Source organism: Nasonia vitripennis, chromosome 4 (assembly GCF_009193385.2).
Source record: "Nasonia vitripennis strain AsymCx chromosome 4, Nvit_psr_1.1, whole genome shotgun sequence".
NCBI classification, from domain to species: domain Eukaryota; kingdom Metazoa; phylum Arthropoda; class Insecta; order Hymenoptera; family Pteromalidae; genus Nasonia; species Nasonia vitripennis.
Genome location: NC_045760.1, coordinates 14,797,300 through 14,821,492, shown reverse-complemented (window position 1 = coordinate 14,821,492; position 24,193 = coordinate 14,797,300). Strand labels below are relative to the sequence as shown.

Genomic DNA, 24,193 nt, shown 5'->3' with positions numbered 1-24,193 from the left:
GATTCTCATAGTTTTTCCGTCTATTCGACCAAAAAAATCAATATTGGTTGATGCAATTCTTTTCCAAAGTAGTTGCAGTGAGAATGAGACCTTTTATCATTTTGGCGGTTAGTGCATCGTTTGTGGCGTTCAAAAACATAGCAGCGATATAAGATCGCGCTTTTAACGTTTTTTCACGCAAACACCGCAAGCATTCGTTATGTTTTAGCCGTAATACGTCGATGAAATTTCATCGATCATCAATGAAAGTTTTAAAATACTCTATAGAGAACTCTTGATCAATCGATTATTATTGGAATTTCAAGTTTGTGCGCTAGTGATACTGATAATGGATATTGTGTTGGTTCGCTTTAGTGCAATGTTCGCTTTTGCAAACAAAAGTTTTGCCGACTGATGAATGAGATCTTCGTCAAATTTATCTGGAGAAGAAACTTGGTGAGCCGAAGCAGTGAAAATGTTGATTTACGACGTTCTGCATAAAGAAAAGGTTTATCAAATAGTTGCGGGTAATCTGCGGACTTTGGGGGTTAAGTACCGCATTAAGAAAAATGCCGTGAAAACGGACAAACTCGAGAGGAACGCGAGCGCCTTGAAGAAGGTCTTTAAGACTCCACTCTCGTATTTACCTCTGGATGTTGTTAATCTCTCATCTGGGGCGATAATTCACGTACCCGTGTTTGTAAGTCAGGCAGCAGTGTTCTTATTGAAGAATGCAAACCAAGAGGGGTTGTTTAGAAAAGCTGGTTCGCAGCTCAGGCAAAGGGAGATTATAGTAAGACTGGACAATGGAGGTACTCTGGGAGAGAAGAATAATGCAATAGATGTGGCCAATTGCTTGAAATCGTTCTTCCGATTTTTGCCGGAGCCTCTGATACCTTTTATTTATCATGAGCTGTTTGTGAGATGTGGAATGTTAAAAACAAACAAGATAGAGGCACTACTCATGGCTTGCATACTCTTACCACCTCACCATTTGAACACGCTTGCATATCTCATGGAATTCTTGAAGACTGTTGCGTCTTACGAGAAGCAAAATAAAATGGGAATTGACAATTTAGCTAGAGTTTTTGGACCAAATATAATGCCTCTCCAAGAAACTACCATGGTTGCAGTTCAGTCAAGATTAGAGGCTCACTTAAATATTGTTAAGGTAAATTTTTAAAAGAATCATAATTATATGATCCTCAAGTTTTTATTATTTTTGTTTATTTGATTGTTATTTATTTTTCAAAGCTTTTAATTGAGAATGCTGAAAAGATTGGAGTTCTTCCCGATGATATATCAGAAGCTATTTCAATGGATGCTGTTGGAAGTATTGAAAATGAACTTGATCGATCTGATCCTTCATCTTCATTTAAAAGTAAAAAGAAAAAACATCGAAGTGGAAGTCTTACAAGTATGAACTTTAGTGGAAATAGTAAAATTATTTGTTTTGGGTTACATTGTATAAGAATATTTGTATTTTAATTTTTAGGAATGTTAAGTGGTTTAAAAAAGATGGTTGGAAAAAATAATTCTCCTATCAGTGGAATGGATATACCAGAAAATCATCTTCTTTCTATGGAATCAACTCATAGTCTGTACACACCATCTTTGAAAGCAGGCAAAAAGAGAAAAGTTGAAGCAGCTGATCCAACAAATATAAAGAGAAAGTATGGATGAAAATTTTGATTTATGAAAACTAATTGGCATGACTTTTGATTTACAATTTTATTTACTTGTATTTTAATTTTTTTTTTCTGTACATAAAGTTGCATGAATTCTATTTTACACTTTCCTAAGAGTTTTTGATGTTTCTGATCATATTACACTGTCATTCTTCTTCACTCCTATTACAGACGGGAGTTGCTCGAAGTTATGCCTACTAGCTCTTCTTCTGGTCACACATACCTATTTTCTTCCCCAGTCTCTAATGATCCAAAGTATGTTTTTGCATGGTTTTGCTTTCGTTTGATTTTATAAAACTAGGTTTGCTGATACAAACATCCTTTTTTAATAGTCCCCTGAAAGACAAAAGCCCAAACCAAAAATCTGGAATTCAAAAGTATTTGTCTCACAAAGTTCATTCAGAAACGTGAGTATTATTTCAATAACGAATGACAACTAATGACAACTTTTAATAAAATTCCAAACTACAATTACATCATATATATGCTTCAGGAGAGTATGTGACAAGATTGATAGATCAAAAAAGCTAAGATTAAGCTTGGATCGGTTCGTGCCGCGTCACAAACAGAAGTCAAGTGAACAAGATCTCGAGAATCGTAAGAAGTCCTTCAGTCCTTGTATGGAGAGACGCTGGAGCTTAACGAGCAACAATACTTCAGATCCAAAGAAGCGACGTCGAACCCAGACCATCGACTCGCCATACCTATCCTCGCCGCAGGCTAAGATACGAAACTCTGGCAGTGACAAGACGCTGGAGCAAGTGTTCATGGATGCAGATATCAACCTGTCGGACGACTGTGGTGAGCAAATCTCGCGGGAGATTACATCGAATTGCGAGAACAAAGCCAAATGTAAACGCCTTAGTTCGACGCGAAAATCCACACATTCGTACTCCTTGAGGAATTCTTCGTCGCCTAACTTATCCAATGGACTCGAAATTATGGACTTGAAATCAAACGAGTACGTCAAGATACCAAAAAGCGAGTACGAGGAAATCAAGAACAGAGTTTCGGCAATCGAGTCACGAATATCGCAGGAATTCAAGAGTATAACTAGTGATTCCAGTGATGTGTTGACAGCCAATCCAATCAGCAAGGTGCAGAGTGAATATGAGAAAACATTAGAGGAGGCGAGTATCGAGAGTACTGCTAGCGCGGATCAATTAGCTAAGCGACTCAGTCGGGAGTTAAAGATTCGAAGGTCAGCGGAACACAAAGTCATAAGATCGCCGAGTGCTCGAAAAATCGGAAATTTAAGAAGAAGATCTCAAGAAAAACCAGTCAGGTAAACATCTTTATATTTTAAAAATCCATAAATTAACTCTTGTTTCTTTGCGTTTAATTAACATTTGTTAATCTTAGTAAAAGAGTCCAACGTACTGTTTCTTGGCACACTTCTGAGCGGCCGTCGGTACGAAATTCAATTCATAAACCTGACCCTCGACTCAACAATTACTATCCAAAGCAGTGCAACCTCAAGCGCGGACGTCCTCTGGTCAAACGTGACTCTAACAAGAGTCTCGATCAGACGCCAAAGGCTGAGACTGGAGGTGAAGTCACGTTCTGTAGTGAGGAAACAAATGCACGGTTAAACTATCTGCAGCAACAACTCAATACTTTGATAAGTCACACGGCAGAACATACACGGGGATCCTTCAGCGACGACGATTTTGCACCTTTTGACGACGACGTCTTCCATAGCACTGAATCACCGCCTATAAGGTATTTCGAAAGACAGATGTTAATGGTGATCTTAATTAGTACGTCTTTATTTACTTTTGCATTATTGCACTCGCAGCATCAAGACCAACATAAATCCGGTGCGACGAGCTTCCTCCTTCCATAGCGGTGAATTTATCGATAACTCGCAGTATTTTAATAACAAAATTAAAGAACTTAAGAAGACTAATAGCCAGCAAAACTTAATTAATAACGAGATTGAGTGCCCACCGAGCGAAACCAAAACGTTGGAACCGCGTAAAGAGAAAACGGTTTCATGGAAGGATGCTGATCAGTACTTTAAGCAGGAGTCGAAGATGCTGACCCCAGTACCTCAAACCGGTCGCGCATCCGTGGCTAAGCTTAGGACGCAAAATGCTGGTATGGTTCTGGCAAAAGCCAAACTCTTCGACGATCCAACCAAAGAAGCCGTCGACGTGAGTCGAAGGCAATCAATGAGAGTTCAAGCGACGACTCGAGCTGCCATGAAAGATGAACCAAGAACGCCACACAGTAAGAAAACATTTATTTTTTCAACTTTTGCGTGCTTGTTATATTTAATTAATAATTTTTAATCTTGAATTAATCAATAGGTACCAAAAGGCACAATCACAACGAATTAAGCGCCCGGCGGAAGCACATCGCAAGTAGGCGTTTATCACACGCACCATCGCCTCTAGCGAGCAGTAGTAATCGTCGACAGTCGACGCGTTTCAATCAATCGCGAATAAGTCATGAGGAGGCCAATGTAAACAATCTCCAAAAAGAGAACCAGCTAATACTAAGTGCATCGAGCAACAACACGTCTATGACGACTCATCGTCAGGAGGACATCAACGTCTACAAGCCCGATGACAGCGCAATGTGCAAGACGCCGCACATCAAACGGCCGCTCAACGTCAAAACACCGAGGAGTGCGAAAACTTTGTCGGCTAAGAGAGCAGCTATCAATTCGCGCCGAACACCCTTGAAAGCAATGGTGCCGATTACGCCTAAAAGACAAAGTCCAAGGATTGTGCTCAAATCGACGCAATTGAGTAGACACAAGAATTGATACTTTGCGAAAGAAGAATGAGTGTGAATGAGAGCGTATATAAGCGTGAAAGATGTCAATAGACTTGAAATGTATTTATAAGAATCAAGAGAAGTACTTTACAGAGAATCACTTAATCATTTTTACGTGATTTTTTTTATATATATATATATTATTTCGGACTGTGAGTGTATATTTTTGAAAAGCTTTTTTTTATTCATAACTTTAGAGTAGTGTATCTGCCATGTATGTACAATTTAGTGCCAGATAGCAACCAAGTGTCATAGTACATTATATTCTTTTTTTAATCATCACTATATATTATATACGATAAAACGTAAAATATGAATTTACAACAATGTATTTTTACACTTTTGAGTAATAAAAGTAACGTTTTATTTACACTGCATTGTTCACGCTATGAGTATCAGTCTCTGTTCTGTCATCTAATAGTAATCTTCCTCCTCGCTATCATAACCGTTGCACACAGGACAAACGGTCTTTTCCCTGCAAACACACGATAAAGTAATCGTTAGGTATTCTCTTCAACCTGATCATTTGAAAATTCAAAAAAGTATCGATAAACGAGAGCTCACCCATCATTATACCAGGTTTTCTTACTGACGATTCCGGAGTGATAGATGTGACGACGCCTCTGCCAAACCTTGTGCTCCGGGTTCGCGGAACGCATGACAATATCGCAACAGGCGCGCGACACTGCGCCCCGGTATTCCACCCGTTGGAACAGCTCGTATCGCACCTGCTTGAGGTCAGCGACGGTACAGTCAAGCCAGTCCTCGAGCTCCGCCAGCAGAAACTCACCCTCGTCCTCCTCCATATTGTAGGCAAGAAATCTGTAGCAGAGACCGAGGCAAGGGTTGAGCTAACTTTTCAAGAATTGATTGTAATATTTCGTGGATGCTTACAGTGCCGCAAAGAAATTTTGCTGTGTGTATTCATCCGGTTCGAGTGACGCCCTCAAGAAGTACGTGAACACCATTGCTATAAGATAGTTGTCGGCAAGCCGATAGCACTTGTCGCTCTCTAAAAAATCTGCTAACGAGTCTGCATGTTGGAGATAATTGAGGTTCAATTGTTTTTCTATGTAATTCTTACGTGCATTTGATCGTTTTAAACCTAGTCAATTATTGAGGTTCATTTTACCCAGCAACTTAAAGAATCTTCTGACATTCCATCGCTTGATAGAGATGAGCTTTTCTCGTTCCGATCTGTAAGGCGACGCCATAAAGTCTCTCTTGTGTAGGAGATCCATATTTCCAAGTTTTGTTATATTTTCATTGGTACACAATGATTCAATCGCTATAGTGATATATATATATATATATACATATATATTGTTTCTGCTCAAGATAAAATGTAAAGAGTCGCAATTTTCAAGGTGATTTTTTTAACAAAAGACAGTTTCGTGCAACTGAAAAAACAATATAGCAAACAAAAGTCATACGTCTATTGCATATATAAGCTTTATAGCGAACACTCTAACCGCCGTTTTCAAAAATTTTAGTTTTAATCTTAAATTGGAACACTCTATATAGTCAACTGACAAACTATTATTTAATATTTGCACATGGAAAAAGAAAAATATGCTTTTTAAAACATGCTGTTCGCTACAATAATATTATCACGAAGTCTAGTACTTTAAGTAATTTTGTAACTATAATTATGACAAGTTGGATTTTTTATTACTTACCCGTCCCATTATGATCTTCTACATTACATCATATCACCTATACTTCTCTCACATATAAAAAACGAACAATACTCAATCGTCTCCAAATAGTTGTATAAGTAAAAAAAAATACGTTTTCTTAATATCTTAAAGAAATAAAAGAAAAAGGTTCTCCAAATTTAAAGAAGCCTATCACGAATACTGAGCGCGCATTCCGCGACCAATAGCGTACCACCGTCTGTCCAAATGCTGGACGACAATATCATTTAAACTCTGGAAACCATATCGAAAAGAATAATGCAGAATGCAAAAACCCTCCCTAAAAGAAAGAAAGTCAACGAGCCGGCGTTAAACAAACTCAACTAAGCGAAAAATAGTTGCGTAATTCAGCAAATCCATGATCAAATTGGCAATAAATAACGCGCTCTCGTGTGTGTGTGTGTGTATGCGTGTGTGTGTATATGTATATGTGTGTGTGTGTGTGTGTGCGTGTGTGTGTGTGCGTGTGTGTGCGTATGTACGTGTATATATATACAGCTTGACTACAGAAAAAAACGTAGCTCTCGCAGCCAGTCGACACGTATGTTCTTAGCTAGTTGGTGGCTCGGCCGCGCTGCGGGCAGCGCCCGCTGGCACAGAGAATTCGTCCGTCGCCTGCTGCTAGTTGAGTTGCAGTTTCTCCACGACTAAGTACGGACTTCCAACTTCTGCGAACGTCAAAATCCGCGACTCCGTAGAATGTATTTGGACTGCAGCTGCTAGTCAAGTGCTCTACATACCATTACATAGAGGAGAAGGAAAAAGCAGCGCCAGCATTGCAACCGTAGAATAAACGTAGCTCCTGCGTTTCTCAGGATATAGGCAAGCCTCGGACTAGCCCAGACGCATACAGACATCACGGGAAAGAGGTAGTTGCTGAAGCCGGAGAGGTGGATCCCAGGGTGAAGATGAGGGCCGCGGGTGTCGTGCTGATCAGCGTCGCGCTTACGTGCGCCGTTATCGGCAATGCCTACTACCAGAAGAAGCAGTTTTATCCATCGGTTGTCTACATAACCAAGTCCAATCCGAGCATGGCTGTAAGTTGTTTTTATTTTCGCAACTTTCCTTTTTTGCCCTAGTAGTTTGGGATACGATCCTATATGCAGTTGTAAAGTTTAGTTTTCCTGATTTCGATAGGGGGATATTTTGGAGCAGGAAGCAGAGAACTAACTCTGCAAGATTTTTTTTTATTGTAGGACAGTTCAAGGTGTCTGAGTTGCTTTGTTATGATAGCTATTGACAATTTGATAGTTTAGATAAGAATTTCACGTTTCAAAGCTTTGAGAAATATTGTTTCCACCTGAGCTCTGGCATCTGGTAGCAGATGAACAAAGGTTCATAGCAAGATAAAGTATGAAACAAAAGGGGACAAGTGATAAGCTTTGCTTGCTAACCATTTACTTATGATGAATAGTACATGGTGTAGTTTCTGTTTAATGTATAATTAAAGATTGAAATAGAATTTAAAGTACTGTTTAGTATGCAAACAAATTTTTTCAACTCATTTTTATTCAAAATTATTTTGTTTTATATAAGCAATACATTACTTCCATATAATAGCAAAGTTTAATATATTTTATTTCCAAGAATAAGTAATGAGAAAACAATTATTGATTCTGAATTATTTCAGGTAATTTATGTGCAAAGTCTCATACTTGTTCTGATGGCCAACACATTTTTGAGAAAAATTTTCTTTGGAAACTTGAGGGCAGCAGAATTTGAAGTAAGAACATATATTCATTTTTTTAACTTTTATTTTGAGATTAATTTTAACATGCGTGTAATGGGATTAAAATTTTTTGTTTAGCACTTGATGGAAAAACTTTGGTATGCGGTTACAGAAACTTGCTTGGCATTCACTGTTTTTAGAGATGACTTTAGTCCAAAGTTTATTGCATTATTTACGCTACTTTTATTTTTGAAATCATTTCACTGGCTTGCTGAAGACCGAGTTGATTATGCAAGTATCTTTTAATTGCTTATTTATTCATAGCACTATACAAGTTATAATCTTATTTATTTAATTTTCCAGATGGAAAGAAGTCCTGTAATAACATGGCTCTTTCATGTGAGAGTAGGAACATTATTAGCCCTACTATATTCTATAAATTTAGCCATGTTTGATTATGCGTATACTTCAACAATTGCCAAAGGAGCTTCGGTTCAATTAGTGTTTGGATTCGAATATGCTTTACTAATCACCGTTGTATTAAATATAAACATCAAATATATACTTCATACAATTGACTTACAAAGAGATAATCCTTGGGATAACAAACCTGTATTTTTGTTGTACACTGAACTGATCATCGGTTTATTAAAGGTAAATCACAATTTTTTCTACTTTAACCACTAAACTATTTTTTTATTCATTGATTTTCTTATTTCAGGTCACTCTTTACATTGCTTTTGTTGCAATTATGGTCAGAATATATACCCTACCACTATTTGCCTTTAGACCCATGTATTATACAATGAGAAACTTCAAGAAGGCTTTCCATGACATTGTCATGTCTAGAAGAGCTATCAGAAACATGAATACTCTGTATCCTGATGCAACACCTGAAGAATTGGCAGCTGCTGATAATGTTTGTATTATTTGCAGGTATGTTTTAAAAATCCAATTCTATTATGATTAAGCATTCTATTGAATAAACAAGAGTTATTGTTTATGTTTTAAATATTTTTTTTTATAGAGAGGAAATGTTTTCTGCAAGCAAGAAATTACCGTGCAATCACATATTCCATACAGCATGCTTAAGATCTTGGTTTCAACGTCAACAAACCTGTCCTACCTGTAGGCTCAACATTCTAAGACCTACAACTTCTCAGTCTCCATCAAGACCACAAAATCAACAACCACAACCTGCTCCGACGCCTGCCCCCCAACCTGCTCCTGCTCAAGGTCCTAACCCACAGCGTAAGTTTTTTATTCAATAACAGATTATAAAAGAAAATAATGCCCTTATTATATATTATATAAATTTTTTAGCAGCAGCTGGTCCTCCTCCCTTCCCGATTCCCGCTTTCTGGACTAATTTTCCACCGCCTCCTCCACCCTCGCCACCAGGTAGCGGTACAACTCAACAACCCGGCCAAAGCTCCTCGACTTCGACCGCTCAACCAAACCAATTCCAGCCCATCGTCGCACCCGGAGGTATTCCCATGTTTGCACAATCGTTCCATCCAATCGTTCCTCTACCACCTGTACCAACTCCACCACCGAACTTAACCGCGCTCAGTGAAGAGGAATTGAGATTAATGGAAGGTAATCTGCGACAAGCCGTTGAGGCTAGAATAGAGACTCTAAGAAGAGTCCAACTACTACTCGACGCGGCTATCGCTATGATGGGGCAGTATCAAACTGCTGCAAGTACTGCTACGTGAGTTATTGAGAGAGATTTTGTTACATACGGTTAAGATTTTGTTTTGATTGACATATTTACTTCTAGCATTCCTACACCAACGACTCCAACAATACCATCGAGCGAAAATTCGACCTCGAAACCGTCGGCACCCGTAACGACAAACCCGACAGAGGAGCCATCGACAAGCGAATCTGTTGTCCGCGCGACATCGTCCGAAAGCAAAGCTTCCCCGAGCACAAGTAGTCATATGGCTTCAACTAGCGCAGCCAGTAGCGAGACGTCGTCTGAGCAAGAGACGCTGAGGAGAAGAAGATTGGAAAAATTCACGAGAGATCCTTCGATAGAAGGTATCGATTAAGCGGATACCGGATGTACTGATTTGCCGACTTATGGATTTTGAATGGTTTTTCAAAAATTACGTATTTGTTATTTGAATTGATCTGCTTATTTGTATGAATTTCGATTGTCAGCTGAGAGATTAGGACATTAAGCAGTAGAGAGTTATAAGATGAATGAGAGCCGCAGACTTTTTTTTATCAGATTCGTAATTATTTGAAAAATTCTAAAATTGCATAATCGGCAAAATGGAAACCGGGTTAAACTCCGGTAGCCTCTTAATGTGTGATATATTGCGTGAGCGTACTCTGTGAGAAAGAATTTGATCAGTCATGTGGCTCATCCTGCGTTCGCTTTTTCCAAATTTAAATGGGAAATCGGGAGCTCTGACCAATGACCGTTATTAAAAGACAATTTTTAAGGATTAAGATTCATACTTTGAACTCAGGTTAAGGCTAAGACTTCCTCCAAGCGACGTTACATTAATGTTACACGAGTGCAATCGAAAAGACGAAACTTCATTTTCTTTACTAATAGCTACTACTTCTGACGTTTTTTTTTTAAATATTGATACATAAATTTGTCTAGTGATCGAAATGATTAGATCTCGTTGTACAGTTAGAAATTTCTCATTTTTTTTCTTCTGTTATTTGAATTAAAAAGACGCTGGTGTAATGGACTGTACAATAGCTGTTCTATATAAAAAATTCTTTTACTATAATAAAAATATTTGTCTATTTATACACACATTTATTCATTTATATTGGAATCCTTTAAGAATGGGTACAATATTTTTTTAAATAGTTTTAAGAAAGTTATTAGACTATTATGTTTTTGCTTAATGCATTTTTTCCTGTAGCACTTTTTTACAGTCCTGTTGAATAATTTACAAATTTAAAAAAATGTCTCATAATTTTCTTGCATTATTATAAATTAGCCTGACTGAGCTTTATTATTAATAAAACATGTAAGTACACACACATAGAAATAAGCTCGTTGTATAACTCGAATAATGTAAATAAATAACAAATTTAATAAATTAATTATTTACAAACAATCTTACATCTCGCTGTATACGTTCTCGTGGCGTTAAAGATTATCACTCTACTTATTTAAAACCTGATTCTAATAATAACTTGATTCGCCGCTTATAATTCAAATATATTCGAAAAACAAAGACTATACAGTATTACGCGTTATATGTATACATACTATACTCATCAAAAATCAAAGAAAACGAAGACATACGATTCGCAAACTATCGGAGAGAAAGTAACAGATACAGAACATAAGCTGGCTCCCGAAATCATCATAACAATATTAGTCATTTAAAAATGACGTCACCCGCAATGCATCAGGCCAGGCTAACACAAGGCTCCCCTTCCTCTCAGAATTGAAAAGTGTAAGCTCATCATCCAAGCTAAGATCCAAGCCTTCTATACAAAACCTCGCATAACACTATCGCTATAATACCTATTCCTCGTAAACCCCCTATAGATATCTGGCACTAGCATGGAGTGAGCACCCAAATTTTCAAAATTCGCGGGCGATTCTGTTATTACGCAGCGCATTGCTGCAGTATATATACATAGCTATTATGCGTATGTATTTGCATATAGCTATTATTTATAAATATTATCAAGTCATGAACCTATATATACTAACGGAGCGTTGTCACCGCCGCGGAGCAAGCGCCCCGCGACGAGAAAGACAATAATAAGTATGCACTCCCGTCTCTCTGCAGTATACTATAGTGCTAAAGTGCTTCGCTCTTTTCTCGGATAAATATATATACATACAGATATACAGGCACTACACACGACCACCAGCAACAGCGAACAGGGAAAGAGAGAGAATTGAGAGAGAGAGAGAGAGAGAGAGAGAGAGAGAGAGAGAGAGAGAGAGAGAGAGAGATAGAGAGAGACGAGAGTTGAGCTGTGAGCAGCAGCATCAGGTACGGTACGGCCTGCCGCCGCTAGTGTGCGTGTTGTGATAATCTAACATGGCGGAGTGTTGTGTTGTGGCTGTGCGTGTTCGAACGAGTGCCTCGTGAAATTTCAACCCCTAAATCCAAATAGTGGTGGCTGCAACCTGGCAAAGATTAGAGTCATTTCCGAAGAGTATCCGAAGTATCAGCAGATCCGAGAACGACCAACGGTGCGCGCCATTTGAAGTTGTCGAAGAAGAATAACGCGAAAGACTGCATCAGGCATCAGAGATAGAGCTATGCTCGCCGCGAGCGGCAACCCGTACGCTATGACCTGACCGACGACTGCCAAAGTTCTTGCTCTCCTCGATATCCCAGCGAGCGGATCGCTGAATTTCTGTACAATAAACATAAATATATATCTGTTTATATATATATATATATATATAGTGCATACACCTGTGCGTTTGTTTATAAAACGTGAGTAGTGCTCGTAGCTCGAGCGAGATAAGTATATGTATCACAGAGTGTGTATGCTTCGGCGGCGCATATAGTTGATGGTTTGGTAGCGACGAGCGAGTAGCGGACTAGCGGTAGCCGCACGCCAAAGTAATTCCTTCTCACCACCGCGAGGACCGTGTCTCTGCTGTCGTGAGTCGTCGTCGTTTCGCAGTCGCACGCAAGCACGGCGCCGCTCTGATTCTCTCTTGATCGTCGTCTTCGGCGGCGGCGGCGGCGGCGGCTGATGGCTACACTATACCTACAGAGTTAGGAGTCGGAGACAGTTTGCACTGCTCACAAACTATAACTATATAGAAGAGTGTACCCTGTGTGCGAGTGTATAACGTATCTCTCGGCAACAGAAGAGAGGGATCAATCGCGCGGACATCGTCGTCGGAGAAAGTTTGTACTCCCCGAGAGAGCGTCGTCTACGCGAAAAGGAAGAGAAGCCGGCTGGATCAGAGCGCATCGGCCACGCACACGCCGCGAGGGAAACGAAGCCGTTGTGTTGCTGCCGCCGCTAGAGTCGTCTCTCTCTCTCTCTCTCTCCTTTGCTCGGCTTTCCCGCGCGCGCACCGCTAGGGAGAGACGTGCCATCGGAGAGCTCGGAGCTCGAGCATCGCGAGTAGGAGAAGAAGAGAACAGGAGGAATAAGGAACGACTGCGACGCGTTAGTGGCTCTCCCTCTCCGACTATCTCTCTCGCACGACTCTCTGCAACGAGCTTATGCAACGAGGCGCGTAAACATTTTCGCGAGTGCGGTAAACAAATAGAGAGAAAGAGAGAGAGTGCTGTGCAGGGCCTACCCACACGCCGACACACCTACACAGCTGATTAAGGAAGAAAGGTCCGTTACACGCACGCTGCGCTGTATTGCAATTTCGGAGTCCGTTTCTATCTCTCCCTCTCTCTGTGCGAGAGTATCTGTGCTCGTTCTCACCGTCTGCATCGCAAGGGCCACAGCAGCAGCAACCAGCAACTCGACGACGAAAGGCTATACGCTACACGACGCGGTATAAATACACGGCGCTCGTTGTGTGTCTCTTTATCGCGCGCGTGTGTGTGTGTGTGTGTGCGTGTGTGTGTGTGCGCGCGCGCGCGCGACGACGATAACCTTGAATTATGATTAGGTCTTAATATTTCAACGGACGCAGGACTCGACGCGACCAAGTTACTTCCTCAGAAGGATTTTGCGACATTTATTCATACATATCCACCGATGATTGGCTCAAGTGACTCTGATGAATATGTGTTTTATAAGAATAATTACAAGCTGCTACACTGAGAGATAGATAAGAAAAAGGTTGTGCTTTTTTCATATCCGAGACATGAACTTGTGATTGCTAGTTTCTACATTGGTACGCTAGTTGCTGAGGTACATATTCCTTTACTTTGGATCTTATTCATTTGCTCTCACTTTTGAGGAGCTGTGCGCGCCAAGGGGGGAGGAATGCTGCTTGGTTGCTGATGATATTGTTATTTTATGTGACCAAATTAGCTTCCCATCATGACAGACACACGCAGAAGAGTTAAGTTGTATGCGTTAAATGCAGACAGACAGTGGGACGATCGTGGAACGGGGCATGTGTCCTCGTCTTACATCGATAGGCTCAAGGGAACATCACTGTTAGTCAGGGCCGAGAGTGATGGAACTATCTTGCTAGAGAGCAAAATTCAGCCTGACACTGCCTATCAAAAACAACAGGTAATATATATATATATATATATATATATATATATATATATATATAGCATTTCAAAATAATATTCATATTCAATGATGGGTTGATAGATTTTTTCAATCTTTTTTAATCAATATCAGCAAATATGAAATATGTTTATAACACTTTGTAACTAATTTGGACTGGGAAATTTTTTAGACTTAATATAGTTGCTTTTATTCAATTTATTATCATAGTTTAATTTTAATTCATAAAGTTTAACTAAAGTTTCAACATCATTTGATAAAAATTCATGAGTGTCTAGTATTGAATGTTTAAATCATGATTGCATATAATAATATAACAATAGATTAATTAAAATGATAAGAATGTGTTTATATTTAACTTTTAAAATATGCAATAGATATTAGATTCAATAAAATATTTGATGTTTTTTTTTAATATGCATGGAAATTCTTAATATATCTACATCTTGCGTTTCAGGATACTTTGATTGTTTGGTCAGAAAGTGATAATTACGATTTAGCTCTAAGTTTTCAAGAAAAAGCCGGATGCGATGAAATATGGGAGAAAATATGTCAGGTCCAAGGCAAAGATCCCTCTGTGGAAATCACCCAGGATATTGTCGAAGAATCGGAAGACGAGCGATTCGACGACATGTCGGACTCCGCGCCACCCATCGAACTGCCCGCCTGCGAACTCGGTCGCCTCGAAGATATAAACGAGCTCATAGGAAACTGCCTTTCTTCTCCTATGCGAAAAGAAAAGTTGGCAATGGCCTTGGAATCAGAGGGTTACATTAGAAAATTACTGAATCTATTTCATACCTGTGAAGACTTAGGAAACATGGAGGGACTGCATCATTTGTACGATATTTTTAAGAATATCTTTCTCCTAAATAAGAATGCCCTGTTCGAAGTAATGTTCAGTGATGACACGATTTTTGACGTGGTCGGCTGCCTCGAATACGAACCAACGTTGCCTCAGCCCAAGAAGCATCGGCAGTACCTGCAACAGTTGGCCAAGTTCAAGCAGGCGATCCCCATCACGAATGCCGAGCTATTAGCCAAGATCCATCAGACTTACCGAGTCCAGTACATCCAAGATGTCGTGCTGCCGACGCCGAGTGTCTTCGAGGATAACATGCTCAGCACGCTAAGTAGCTTTATCTTCTTCAACAAGGTCGAGATCGTCACTCTCATACAGGACGATGAAAAGTTCCTCACAGAGCTGTTCCGCCAGCTTACCGACGAGAACACACCTGACAGCAAGAGGCGCGATCTCGTGCTCTTCCTTAAGGAATTCTGCAATTTCTCCCAGAACTTACAGCCCCAGGGTAAAGAGGCTTTTTACAAGACTCTTACGGCGCTGGGCATCTTGCCTGCCCTGGAAATCACACTTAGCATTAATGACGCACAGACGAAAACCGCTAGCATAGATATTTTGAACTACATTGTTGAGTACTCGCCGAGCGTCATCAGAGACTACACATTGCAGCAGATCAACAACACAGAACAGGATCAGATGCTCGTTAACGTCATCGTCACCCAACTTATCAACGATATCGATCACGAATTAGGTATGTTTGCTAGCTATATTGATTGTACTACATCAAATTTAATTATTTTTTGCAATGTTATATTATTCACGTGCGAAATTCAGGTGGCGCGGTACAACTTGCTGGCATCCTACGTCTGCTGCTTGATCCGGAAAACATGATGGCCTCAGTTAACAAATCGGAGAAGGCAGACTTCCTCAATTACTTCTATAAAAACAGCATTGGCACGTTAATCGCGCCTCTCCTAGCCAACACTATCGGTGACAGGCCGGTACGTGAAGACTATAGGACGGTTCAGCTGCTAGGCTTGATTCTCGAACTACTGTCGTTTTGTGTCGAGCATCACACCTATCACATCAAAAACTGCATTTTGAACAAGGACCTCCTGCGGAAAATACTCGTGCTGATGAAGTCGACACACACGTTCCTTGTTCTCTGTGCGCTTAGGTTCATGCGCAAGATCATTGCACTGAAGGACGAGTTCTACAACCGATACATTATCAAGGGAAACCTCTTTGCACCCGTGTTCGACGCTTTCACCCGTAACAATGGCCGCTACAATCTCCTCGATTCTGCTATTCTCGAGATGTTCGAGTTTATCAAACTGGTACGTACCCGGCTACGATTATCGATTTCTAGTGCGCTTATTATAAATGTTAATATGCTTAATTTAAAATCCATAGGAGGACATCAAATCTCTTTGTTCGCACGTCGTGGAAAACTTTTCGAAAGAGCTGGAGGCGATCGACTATGTACAAACGTTTAAGGCCCTAAAACTGAGGTATGAGCAGCATCAAGACAAGTTAAAAGATCGTGATAGGGGAGCCCTTGACAGGTAACATTTAGTTTTACCTATCATCGATACATGCTACTTCTTTCTCAAACAACAATATTTCTTAGTAGCATGACAGCAGAGCAAAGTTATCTGTTGTTTTACTTTATGTTTAAGTATTATGCATAATACATACATGAAAGAAAACTGCCCTACAAAACTTATGAGATTGATCTACTTTTAAACGTTTTCATTTTTATAAACTTAACATTAAAAAATTACGCAGCGTACCGTCGATACTCCGGAATAGCCGGTATCGCCGGGATCAGCGCCAACTTGACGAAGAGGAGGAGATGTGGTTTAACGAAGAGGAAGACTTTGATGAGGGCGAGGCCGTCGTACCAGCAGCTACAGCTGACCTCGTGCCTCCTACTTCGGCGAAAAAGCAGCCGAGCTCACCCAACTCTGTCGCGGGTAGCGGCATTGTCGATAACCCAAATAAAGACGGTAGCAGTCCGCCGCACCAGCAACAGCACTCGCCGCCTCAGCAACAACAGCAGACCATTCTCAATAACAACACATCCAACAGCAACGTGTCGGCAGTAGTAGCAGCCGCGGTCACAACGACGACGGTCACGACGCAACAGCAGATCAATAGCGGTGTAAGCAGTACAATCTCGGGGACGAATGACCTACCCGTGGTCAGCGTTACCGCGGAAGCAATGAACTCCAGCGCGACCATCAGTGCCGTTGACAAAACTGGATCTAACATTTTTAAGAAGGTACGATCAAACGTTATTTACTTTATATTCCGAGGGTGTTAGCATCGCTTTTTACATCAAAAGAATACCGCAATGAAATTTTCGTGTGCGAGTTTTTAGATTTTATAGGTTAGAATATCTTGATATTTATTGATTACTGCATTGAAAATTTATTTTTGAGTATATTTTGAAATGATATGAAATTAAATGTTGCCTCATATTATCTTGTAATTTTCTATTTCATGTCGGTTGATTAACAAAACTAAATTAATATTAATACAGCTTTTGAATGCACCTTCAGTGGAAAAGCGACCTTAACTCTTTCGACATCACGATATTTGCAAGATTAATGTAATGATGTTGCATTATATGATTTTGAAATTGAGATATTCGATTAAACCATTATTAAAAGAGAAAAAAGTTTAATTATAAATTATGCTATTGTTTTTTTTTAATATTAATACATACAGATTAACTAGTTCGTATTATGCATGTATAACAAAATCGATAAAAACATTTGATAAAAAAAATATTTGGCTTTTGTCAGCATTTTTAAAGTATATACTATTCGTCTGTTTAGGGATTGGTTGATTATGAAGGTGATTCGGATGAAGAAGACGAAGAGTCAGAACTGAGTCCAACGCCTAAACGGCAACGACTCTCATAGTAGGCAAACTATCCGTCAGTAGTAAGAGTGCTGTGACCAGAGGTGGGCAAAATACTGTATTTAAACATAAAAATACAAGCACTTTTATGTATTTAAATAGAAAATATAATACGTTACACGTATTAAAAATAATTCGGACAGTATAAAAAAAGGATAAAAAGCAAAAAATCTAAGTTACAATGGTCATTGTAGCAAAGAAATTTTAAATACAGTATTTAAATCCAAGTGTATTTAAAGTACATGACTATTTTAAATACAAACGTATTTGAAATACATTTGTTTTTAAGCTTTTATCGCGAAACGAAAATATGTACATCAAGTTTTAAACCCACTGTTGGATTTTGCATATCCTTTAAATCCACTTGCAGCTATCAACATCAATTGTAATAACGATTGTTGACAATGTTCCAAAGTAACAAAAATAGCCACGTTACATTGAAATTTTTTCAACAAAAATTCTTTTTTGAGATGATTTTATGCGATCTCATTTACCATATTTTCGACCACGGACAACTTTATAATTGATAAGCTTGGTGTATTGGACCAAGGGAATACGACAGGGCACGATCGTACGAGTGAACTCTTGAATAACATTCCTTTGTTTTCGATGATTCTTTTGAGAGAATGTAACCTCAGTTCCGTCTTCCATCTGCAGGGGCCTTACAGTGCATAACAACGAATCTATCTTTTTTCTTTTAATTTTTTTATATCCTCCTTATTACAATTTTCCTTTTATTGCTACTTGTTTACTATTAGATTATTTTAATAAATAGATTGTATAATTAATTGTTTCGCTTGTGATTACAAACAAATCTTCTTATTGAAATTCGATCTAATTGATTTTTGGTATTGATATTAGACACGTTACATGAACCCCTGGAGTTGGAGGTTAATAATATTGTACAGCAGATGCGTTTTCACGTTGAAAAGATTAAAAAGAAAGTTATTTATTGTTTGGATGATGTAACGTATTTATCTTTTGTAATACTTTATTGATCATAAAATATGTACACAAAATTATTATATAGAAATCTTATCTAAATTGTTTTGTGAAAAGGGTCTCGATTTTCCTGCTAATTTTATTCCATCTATTTTTTTAAGGGAATCTGAAAGTAACTTCCAATGAACTGATACTAACTCAAACTATTTTACAATTTTGTAAGTACAAATGTATAATTTTTAAAAATACTTAATTGCAATGTTTGAAGCAATTATTTTAATTACTTACTAAACGAAATACATGATATTTTCTTCCGAACTAAATAAAAAGGATTTATACGAGTGATATAATTGCTTTGAATTTTGCCATCATACAAACAAAACTTTTGCAATAAAGGCATTAGTTTTTGAAAATTGTAAAATAGTTTCACATGATATATAGCTATAGCTTTCTAACTTTCACATTCCTTTAATTTTTCATACATCCCTGCAACAATTTTTTTTTTTTTTTTTTACTGAGGTGCCCTGCTTTAATATTTCCAGATTAGCGCAGAATTGAAGATCGAAGGAATCTTCAATTAACTCGTGCGACGTGTGGGAAACAGGTGCAAGTTGATTAGATGAATAACGATCGATTTGCTATATTGTCACAGGCAGAGGTGGGCAGCACATTTTATCGCGTGTACTTAATTACTTTCATATAAATCATCAAGCAAATTTATACAAGTGCGGTATACAAATTATTTGAGAATTTTATAAATTGTAAATTCTATTTGCATAGAAATAAAAAGTGAACTATTGTTATTGAACGATTGACATTTTGCTTATTTGGATATCATGCATACATACATACATACATACATACATATATATATATATAAATACATATATAGATAAGTCTGAGTGACCATTGTAACGTATACAGATGAAAAAAATATTATATGTGTAACGAAATTATTCAAAAGAAAATGTATGTTTGATAATCTGTATTTTAATACATAAAGTTATATTTGTATTCTGTATTGAAATACAGCATTTTGCCCACCTCTGTGGTAAATAAAGAAAATTTTTATTAGGGCTACATCGTTATGCTGGGTGCGATGAATGCAAGAAGATAAGGAAAAGTGACGAATGTACTAAAAGGTTCAAGCCGTATAATTTGAACTTCAATGTGTAGTTTTTGAATGCTACTCGGAGTACATATACTGAATTTAATGTGTAATAATGTAATACGCGGAGTGTTTCGGACCTTCTACTTCTTTATACATACATCAGAATTATAAAATTTGATGCTTCAGTGTTGGTATGCTTTATACACTACATATTGTAAATAAAATGTCCTAAAAATTCCTAGCCCATTAGGAATGGATATCTTTCATCGCCATTGTTTGAATGTTTTCTTTAATTAACATTCAGAGTCACAAGATGCGAAAGTCAAAACAAAAAACGTGAGAGAGTGAGAGCGAAAGAAACATTTTATTAAATTGTAGAAAATAAGCTTCCGAAGCATTTCGCGTTAATTATAAGACGGCGAAAGCCACTGTCTGAAATACTTTTTTAGCTCTGCCGCATCGACGTAGAGAAGCTAAAGGAAAAAAACAACATGTAAAATACCACATATGATCAATATTATCCCTTTTACTTTATATACCAAGAACACCGTGACAATTTTTCCTTGGCTCACCTTTTATATGGATGACAAGAAACGCGAAAATATATAACAAAAATTATTATCGAAAGCATCCGTATTCTATGGTCTCTGGCATGTATGCTTCAAAACATAAACAAAATTCGATAGGTGTGCATGAGTTGTAAAAGTGATAAAGAGAATAGAGTGAATGTTTTGCATTTTATGTTCGGAGACGAATGTTCTGAGTATGCTTGAAAGGCAAAAACGAGATGATTATAGCAGAACTCTCATTTTCATAACGTATCAAGAGTTGTTACATCTTAAGAAATGTGAAAAATAAAAATATGATAGTGTCAAAATTGACTCGCTCGAAGTATACGATTTATTAAAGATTTCAGATTTCAATTCAAAGTTTGATTGATAAAAAAAAAATTAGATTGCAACGTATGAAAATATGAAGAGCGCAAAATAATACTTCAGTTCCTACCACGTGTTGAAATGTTGAATCTAATAATAAGAGCAAAGGACTTGAAAAAATTCTTTCATAAAGTTTTTTGGTTTTCTGCTATGAATTTCAGCTTGTCCAAGTGGAGTCTATGAAATTGACGGAGAAAATAAAATTTAACGTGTGCTGAAGGATGAGAATGAATGTCACCTGCGGTTATGTGTGCGTTGTAGAAGTGAGATGAATATTTAATTAAATAAAATTTAAAATTAGAAAACACGGTCTAAACATTGACGATTCTGCGAAACCACGACACGAACATGCTCACGCAAACTTATGGATCAATCTATATGGAAACAAAATACATCTGGTCTCTCAGTTTTTCAACCAGGGGCATTATTTATTTCAAAGTTTTATAATGCTGAACAAGAAATAGTACTCTCCATAATGCTGATATTATTTGTATAAGGACGTCAATACACAACAACCTAATTATAAGTGAAACATTTTACAAAGAATTATTATAAACAAAGGGCGTAGACAAAGAGAAATGGCAAGGACGCGACAAAAGAAATTTAAATATAATGCGAAATAATTGAAGCAGGAAAAGGAAAGAAATACAGACAGAAAAAAAATACACTGAGTCTTCTCTCTGATGACTATTATCATTACGTTATATCTTTCTTTAATTTAACGCGGTTGACTATTTCTGCACAACTTCAGCTTTAAGTCTAGCTGCGAGAGCCTTGCGCACCTGGAGAATCGAGGCGTCGATAGCCTGCTGTTGATGGGCGATCAGCTCATCTTTCTTGCCGTCGATCGTCGCTTCAGCAACAACGCGAGCCGAGCTTGGCCTGGCCTGCGGGACTGACGGACTATCCGCTTCGAGCTTCTGACTGCGTGCTTGTTTCTTCAGAGCTACGAGTTTGTCGCGCTGGGCCTTGAGATAGAGCTGACGCTTGCGGATATCCTCTTCTCTTGCCTCCTCTTTCTAAAATAGTTGAATGAGGTTTTAATTTAGTTATTAGATACTAATAGTGTCTTTTTTATCTTTTCATTATTTGTATTTGCGTATGTAAGAAAATTTCGCTCGTGTAGAATAGTGAATTTTCGTTATTGTACGTATATGCATAGGTGCCACAGATGCATGACAACGATAGATACAATATTTAAGTCTCATTCTTATCCGAACCAGTCTAATGTGAAAGCTGTTGTAAAAAATGAACGTCAAAACTTTTCTTTAAATAGTTTTTAAAAATAAATTTGGTATCAAAGCATATTACCATCTTTCCATCATTGTAAAAAGTGCAAATCAGAGACAGTACTCATTTACATTATACATCGATTTTGTTTGAAAGCAATCTTGAAACAGAGCCTGCAAAATTGAGCTTACAGGCTTAATGCTAAAATCGGCTTTTGTGGGAACCAGTCTGGCGGCTCGTTCTTGATCTGTTTCCTCGTCGGACTCCCCATTAAATTCTGTCTCCTGCTCGTCTTCCTCGAGGATGGTCGGCGCGGTATCGGTCGACTTTTTCAACGCCTCCTTGAGTAACGCGCTCTCATTTCTGTACTCTGTTGCCAGTCGCTCGTGCTCCTGACGAATAGCATTTTCATCTCTATCCACATCTACATCGATTTCCTGCTTTACATCGCTGACTTGACTGTTGAAAAAGGTTTAGTGTTATTTTACCTTTGTAAATTGTCATTTGAAGTTATTACTATATTATATGCCAAGTCGTTTTGCAAAAGGGTACGTTATGTGTAAGAAGGCCACGCAAGCAGTTAGACGAAGTGCTGCTGATGACCGCACGGTGGTGATTCACGCTGTTATGAACAGAATTTCAATTGTCATACGTTTCCTTTTGAAGAAGCTCCTCCATAGGTAGCTCGTCATCGAGAAATTTACCGGCGCCTTGGGTGAGAGAAGCTGGCGTCAAACCGTACTTCTGCTCGATCATCTTCAATGCTTGCAGCTGAAGCTCTAGATTCTTCTGGATCATCATTCTCTTGAAGACTTCATATTCGTTAGCGGCCCATATTTGCTCGAAGAGACTCTGAAAATTTTCAGCGTTTATCTATTCAAAATTTGCAGTATTTTTTTAATCTTTATCGTTAGTAGAAGAGAGTTTCTATATGATATTATAGAAAATAAACAGATCAATCTGTGAAACCATACCTGTTGGAACTGTACGGAGACTCGGGTGCTTTTGTTCAAAGTGCAAGCTCGTTCGAATTGTTCCGGCGTAATGCCCATGTCTTCCATGTAACATCCCAAAAGCAGATCCACCAGATTTTTGTATTCCTGATAAATTTCACGATATCCCTTGCTATCCAAGGTTTCGGGCTCGAATACTGCGTAACAGATCAATAATAACAATATACATGTATCATCGTCATGGTCAATTAACACCGGAAAAAACTTTTTTTTTTTTATTTAATCGTGAGTTTCTATTAATATAAGTTTTACTGTTTGAAAAAATTATAATTCATCCGCAAGTACTTAGCGATTTTTCCTCGATAAAGGTGAGCAGCGGCGCCGACCAGATAGGACCTTGAAGAAAACCCACCAGGGAGTCGAAGACCCAGGCACTATCGTCCTTTTCAGCCATAGTAATTGTTGTTGATTGCCAAGCGAACAAATTTTCTGCGCATCGGCAATAGTGCGAGACGATGACGGCAGGTCAACTACTGGATTTTTTCGAAACTCCAGGTGTGAAAATTGGAATTTTACGTGGGCGGTAACCCTGGCAACTGTTCTGCATAACATTGCTTATACCTCGAATCGCACCGCGCTGACTGCGCGGCTCCTGCAGGGACTGTTTTTACAAATTAATTTATTACGTGTGATATTTATATCGATCGATGCTTGTGCGGCTAGAATGAATAACAAAACTTGCACATACATTATATTACTTAAATGTTGCAGTGGCTAATTCATTTTGCGTAGGTTCATATATTTTCAACTTCGCATATAATATTATTAATTATTCGACCTTGACCATTTCATTATAATGATATAGCCTTCACCATGCAGTTTTTATCAGATATTGTTTTATGGGTATCTTTATTAAAAAAGAAATCGAATTCATAATATAATAACCATTCACGCAATCAATTATTTTATTCACACTATAAATTTGAAAAAAAGAAATTACTCAAATTAGTACTCAAAATAATACTTAATACTACAAAATAATTTAAAAATCTCTCAATCGACTACTGCCGTCTTCCAAAATTTTCCGCTGAAGATTCCGAACTCCGAAAGTCGTGCCGCGTGCGCCATATGAAAAACAAAAATCGCATCTCTCGTCTGACTCATTTACAGAAAATCCAACTCATGCCCTCTACCAGCCAACCCGGCAATCATTTCCAGCTTTTTATTATTATTATGTCAATGTGCGCACGCGGCGCACGGCGCAGCACGACTACAATAAGATTCGACCGATATATATATATGCG

The 24,193-nt window shown here is 38.3% G+C and overlaps 5 protein-coding genes across 13 annotated transcripts; 3 read left to right on the top strand and 2 right to left on the bottom strand.

Annotated features, from left to right (window-relative positions):
- Nucleotides 1-32: 32 nt before the first annotated feature.
- Nucleotides 33-4,821, top strand: LOC100116177 (rho GTPase-activating protein 11A). 2 transcript variants are annotated; one of them, XM_001600670.5, is made up of 9 exons: nucleotides 33-1,150; nucleotides 1,234-1,396; nucleotides 1,475-1,652; nucleotides 1,839-1,922; nucleotides 2,000-2,074; nucleotides 2,161-2,952; nucleotides 3,030-3,389; nucleotides 3,466-3,899; nucleotides 3,980-4,821. In XM_001600670.5, the coding sequence occupies exons 1-9, from the start codon at nucleotides 455-457 to the stop codon at nucleotides 4,438-4,440; spliced, it is 3,243 nt and encodes a 1,080-aa protein (XP_001600720.1). In that variant the 5' UTR covers nucleotides 33-454; the 3' UTR covers nucleotides 4,441-4,821. The 2 variants fall into 2 exon arrangements, with proteins under 2 accessions (XP_001600720.1, XP_003426897.1); XM_003426849.4 differs by lacking the exon at nucleotides 1,839-1,922.
- Nucleotides 4,582-6,683, bottom strand: LOC103316480 (speedy protein A-like). The gene is made up of 5 exons (XM_008210204.2): nucleotides 6,131-6,683; nucleotides 5,584-5,739; nucleotides 5,346-5,484; nucleotides 5,016-5,273; nucleotides 4,582-4,926 (listed from the first exon to the last, which is right to left on the bottom strand). Exons 2-5 carry the CDS (start codon nucleotides 5,690-5,692, stop codon nucleotides 4,866-4,868), a joined length of 567 nt encoding a protein of 188 aa, XP_008208426.1. The 5' UTR covers nucleotides 5,693-5,739; nucleotides 6,131-6,683; the 3' UTR covers nucleotides 4,582-4,865.
- On the top strand, nucleotides 6,666-10,909 carry LOC100116247 (E3 ubiquitin-protein ligase synoviolin A). 2 transcript variants are annotated; one of them, XM_008210211.4, is made up of 8 exons: nucleotides 6,666-7,185; nucleotides 7,779-7,871; nucleotides 7,956-8,108; nucleotides 8,181-8,471; nucleotides 8,539-8,753; nucleotides 8,845-9,068; nucleotides 9,144-9,531; nucleotides 9,601-10,909. In XM_008210211.4, the coding sequence occupies exons 1-8, from the start codon at nucleotides 7,057-7,059 to the stop codon at nucleotides 9,872-9,874; spliced, it is 1,767 nt and encodes a 588-aa protein (XP_008208433.1). In that variant the 5' UTR covers nucleotides 6,666-7,056; the 3' UTR covers nucleotides 9,875-10,909. The 2 variants fall into 2 exon arrangements, with proteins under 2 accessions (XP_008208433.1, XP_008208431.1); XM_008210209.4 differs by having other exon boundaries at nucleotides 6,672-7,185; nucleotides 9,141-9,531.
- Nucleotides 10,910-11,599: 690 nt separating this feature from the next.
- LOC100116286 (serine/threonine-protein phosphatase 4 regulatory subunit 3) lies at nucleotides 11,600-21,011 on the top strand. 5 transcript variants are annotated; one of them, XM_008210212.4, is made up of 8 exons: nucleotides 11,600-13,655; nucleotides 13,779-13,985; nucleotides 14,446-15,541; nucleotides 15,625-16,127; nucleotides 16,204-16,355; nucleotides 16,579-17,074; nucleotides 17,634-17,762; nucleotides 19,736-21,011. In XM_008210212.4, the coding sequence occupies exons 2-7, from the start codon at nucleotides 13,788-13,790 to the stop codon at nucleotides 17,718-17,720; spliced, it is 2,532 nt and encodes an 843-aa protein (XP_008208434.1). In that variant the 5' UTR covers nucleotides 11,600-13,655; nucleotides 13,779-13,787; the 3' UTR covers nucleotides 17,721-17,762; nucleotides 19,736-21,011. The 5 variants fall into 5 exon arrangements, with proteins under 5 accessions (XP_008208434.1, XP_016843430.1, XP_008208435.1 ...); XM_016987941.3 differs by having other exon boundaries at nucleotides 16,204-16,301; nucleotides 19,203-20,043; XM_008210213.4 differs by having other exon boundaries at nucleotides 19,203-20,043.
- Nucleotides 19,156-24,016, bottom strand: LOC100116324 (cilia- and flagella-associated protein 36). Of its 3 annotated transcripts, XM_032599843.1 has the most exons (7): nucleotides 23,890-24,016; nucleotides 23,638-23,796; nucleotides 23,235-23,550; nucleotides 22,911-23,086; nucleotides 22,589-22,788; nucleotides 22,128-22,395; nucleotides 21,108-21,725 (listed from the first exon to the last, which is right to left on the bottom strand). In XM_032599843.1, exons 3-7 carry the CDS (start codon nucleotides 23,341-23,343, stop codon nucleotides 21,438-21,440), a joined length of 1,041 nt encoding a protein of 346 aa, XP_032455734.1. In that variant the 5' UTR covers nucleotides 23,344-23,550; nucleotides 23,638-23,796; nucleotides 23,890-24,016; the 3' UTR covers nucleotides 21,108-21,437. The 3 variants fall into 3 exon arrangements, with proteins under 3 accessions (XP_031785493.1, XP_032455734.1, XP_031785494.1); XM_031929633.2 differs by lacking the exon at nucleotides 23,890-24,016 and having other exon boundaries at nucleotides 19,156-21,725; nucleotides 22,589-22,809; nucleotides 23,638-23,772; XM_031929634.2 differs by having other exon boundaries at nucleotides 23,638-23,992.
- Nucleotides 24,017-24,193: the final 177 nt, after the last annotated feature.

Bases quoted from the DNA above. Each gene is read 5' to 3' on its own strand.
- LOC100116286 (XM_008210212.4), top strand. From the start codon at position 13,788: ATGACAGACACACGCAGAAGAGTTAAGTTGTATGCGTTAAATGCAGAC. The intron at 13,986-14,445 runs GTAATATATATA...CTTGCGTTTCAG, and splicing joins CTGCCTATCAAAAACAACAG to GATACTTTGATTGTTTGGTC. The intron at 15,542-15,624 runs GTATGTTTGCTA...TGCGAAATTCAG, and splicing joins CGATATCGATCACGAATTAG to GTGGCGCGGTACAACTTGCT.
- LOC103316480 (XM_008210204.2), bottom strand. From the start codon at position 5,692: ATGGATCTCCTACACAAGAGAGACTTTATGGCGTCGCCTTACAGATCG. The intron at 5,274-5,345 runs GTAAGCATCCAC...TCTCTGCTACAG, and splicing joins CAAAATTTCTTTGCGGCACT to ATTTCTTGCCTACAATATGG. The intron at 4,927-5,015 runs GTGAGCTCTCGT...GTGTGTTTGCAG, and splicing joins AAAACCTGGTATAATGATGG to GGAAAAGACCGTTTGTCCTG.
- LOC100116177 (XM_001600670.5), top strand. From the start codon at position 455: ATGTTGATTTACGACGTTCTGCATAAAGAAAAGGTTTATCAAATAGTT. The intron at 1,397-1,474 runs GTATGAACTTTA...TTTAATTTTTAG, and splicing joins TCGAAGTGGAAGTCTTACAA to GAATGTTAAGTGGTTTAAAA. The intron at 3,390-3,465 runs GTATTTCGAAAG...TTGCACTCGCAG, and splicing joins ACTGAATCACCGCCTATAAG to CATCAAGACCAACATAAATC.
- LOC100116324 (XM_031929633.2), bottom strand. From the start codon at position 23,343: ATGGCTGAAAAGGACGATAGTGCCTGGGTCTTCGACTCCCTGGTGGGT. The intron at 22,810-22,910 runs GTATGGTTTCAC...AATTTTGAATAG, and splicing joins TCTCCGTACAGTTCCAACAG to ATAAACGCTGAAAATTTTCA. The intron at 21,726-22,127 runs GTAAGCTCAATT...CAACTATTTTAG, and splicing joins CCGATTTTAGCATTAAGCCT to AAAGAGGAGGCAAGAGAAGA.
- LOC100116247 (XM_008210209.4), top strand. From the start codon at position 7,057: ATGAGGGCCGCGGGTGTCGTGCTGATCAGCGTCGCGCTTACGTGCGCC. The intron at 7,872-7,955 runs GTAAGAACATAT...TTTTTTGTTTAG, and splicing joins TGAGGGCAGCAGAATTTGAA to CACTTGATGGAAAAACTTTG. The intron at 8,472-8,538 runs GTAAATCACAAT...TTCTTATTTCAG, and splicing joins TGATCATCGGTTTATTAAAG to GTCACTCTTTACATTGCTTT.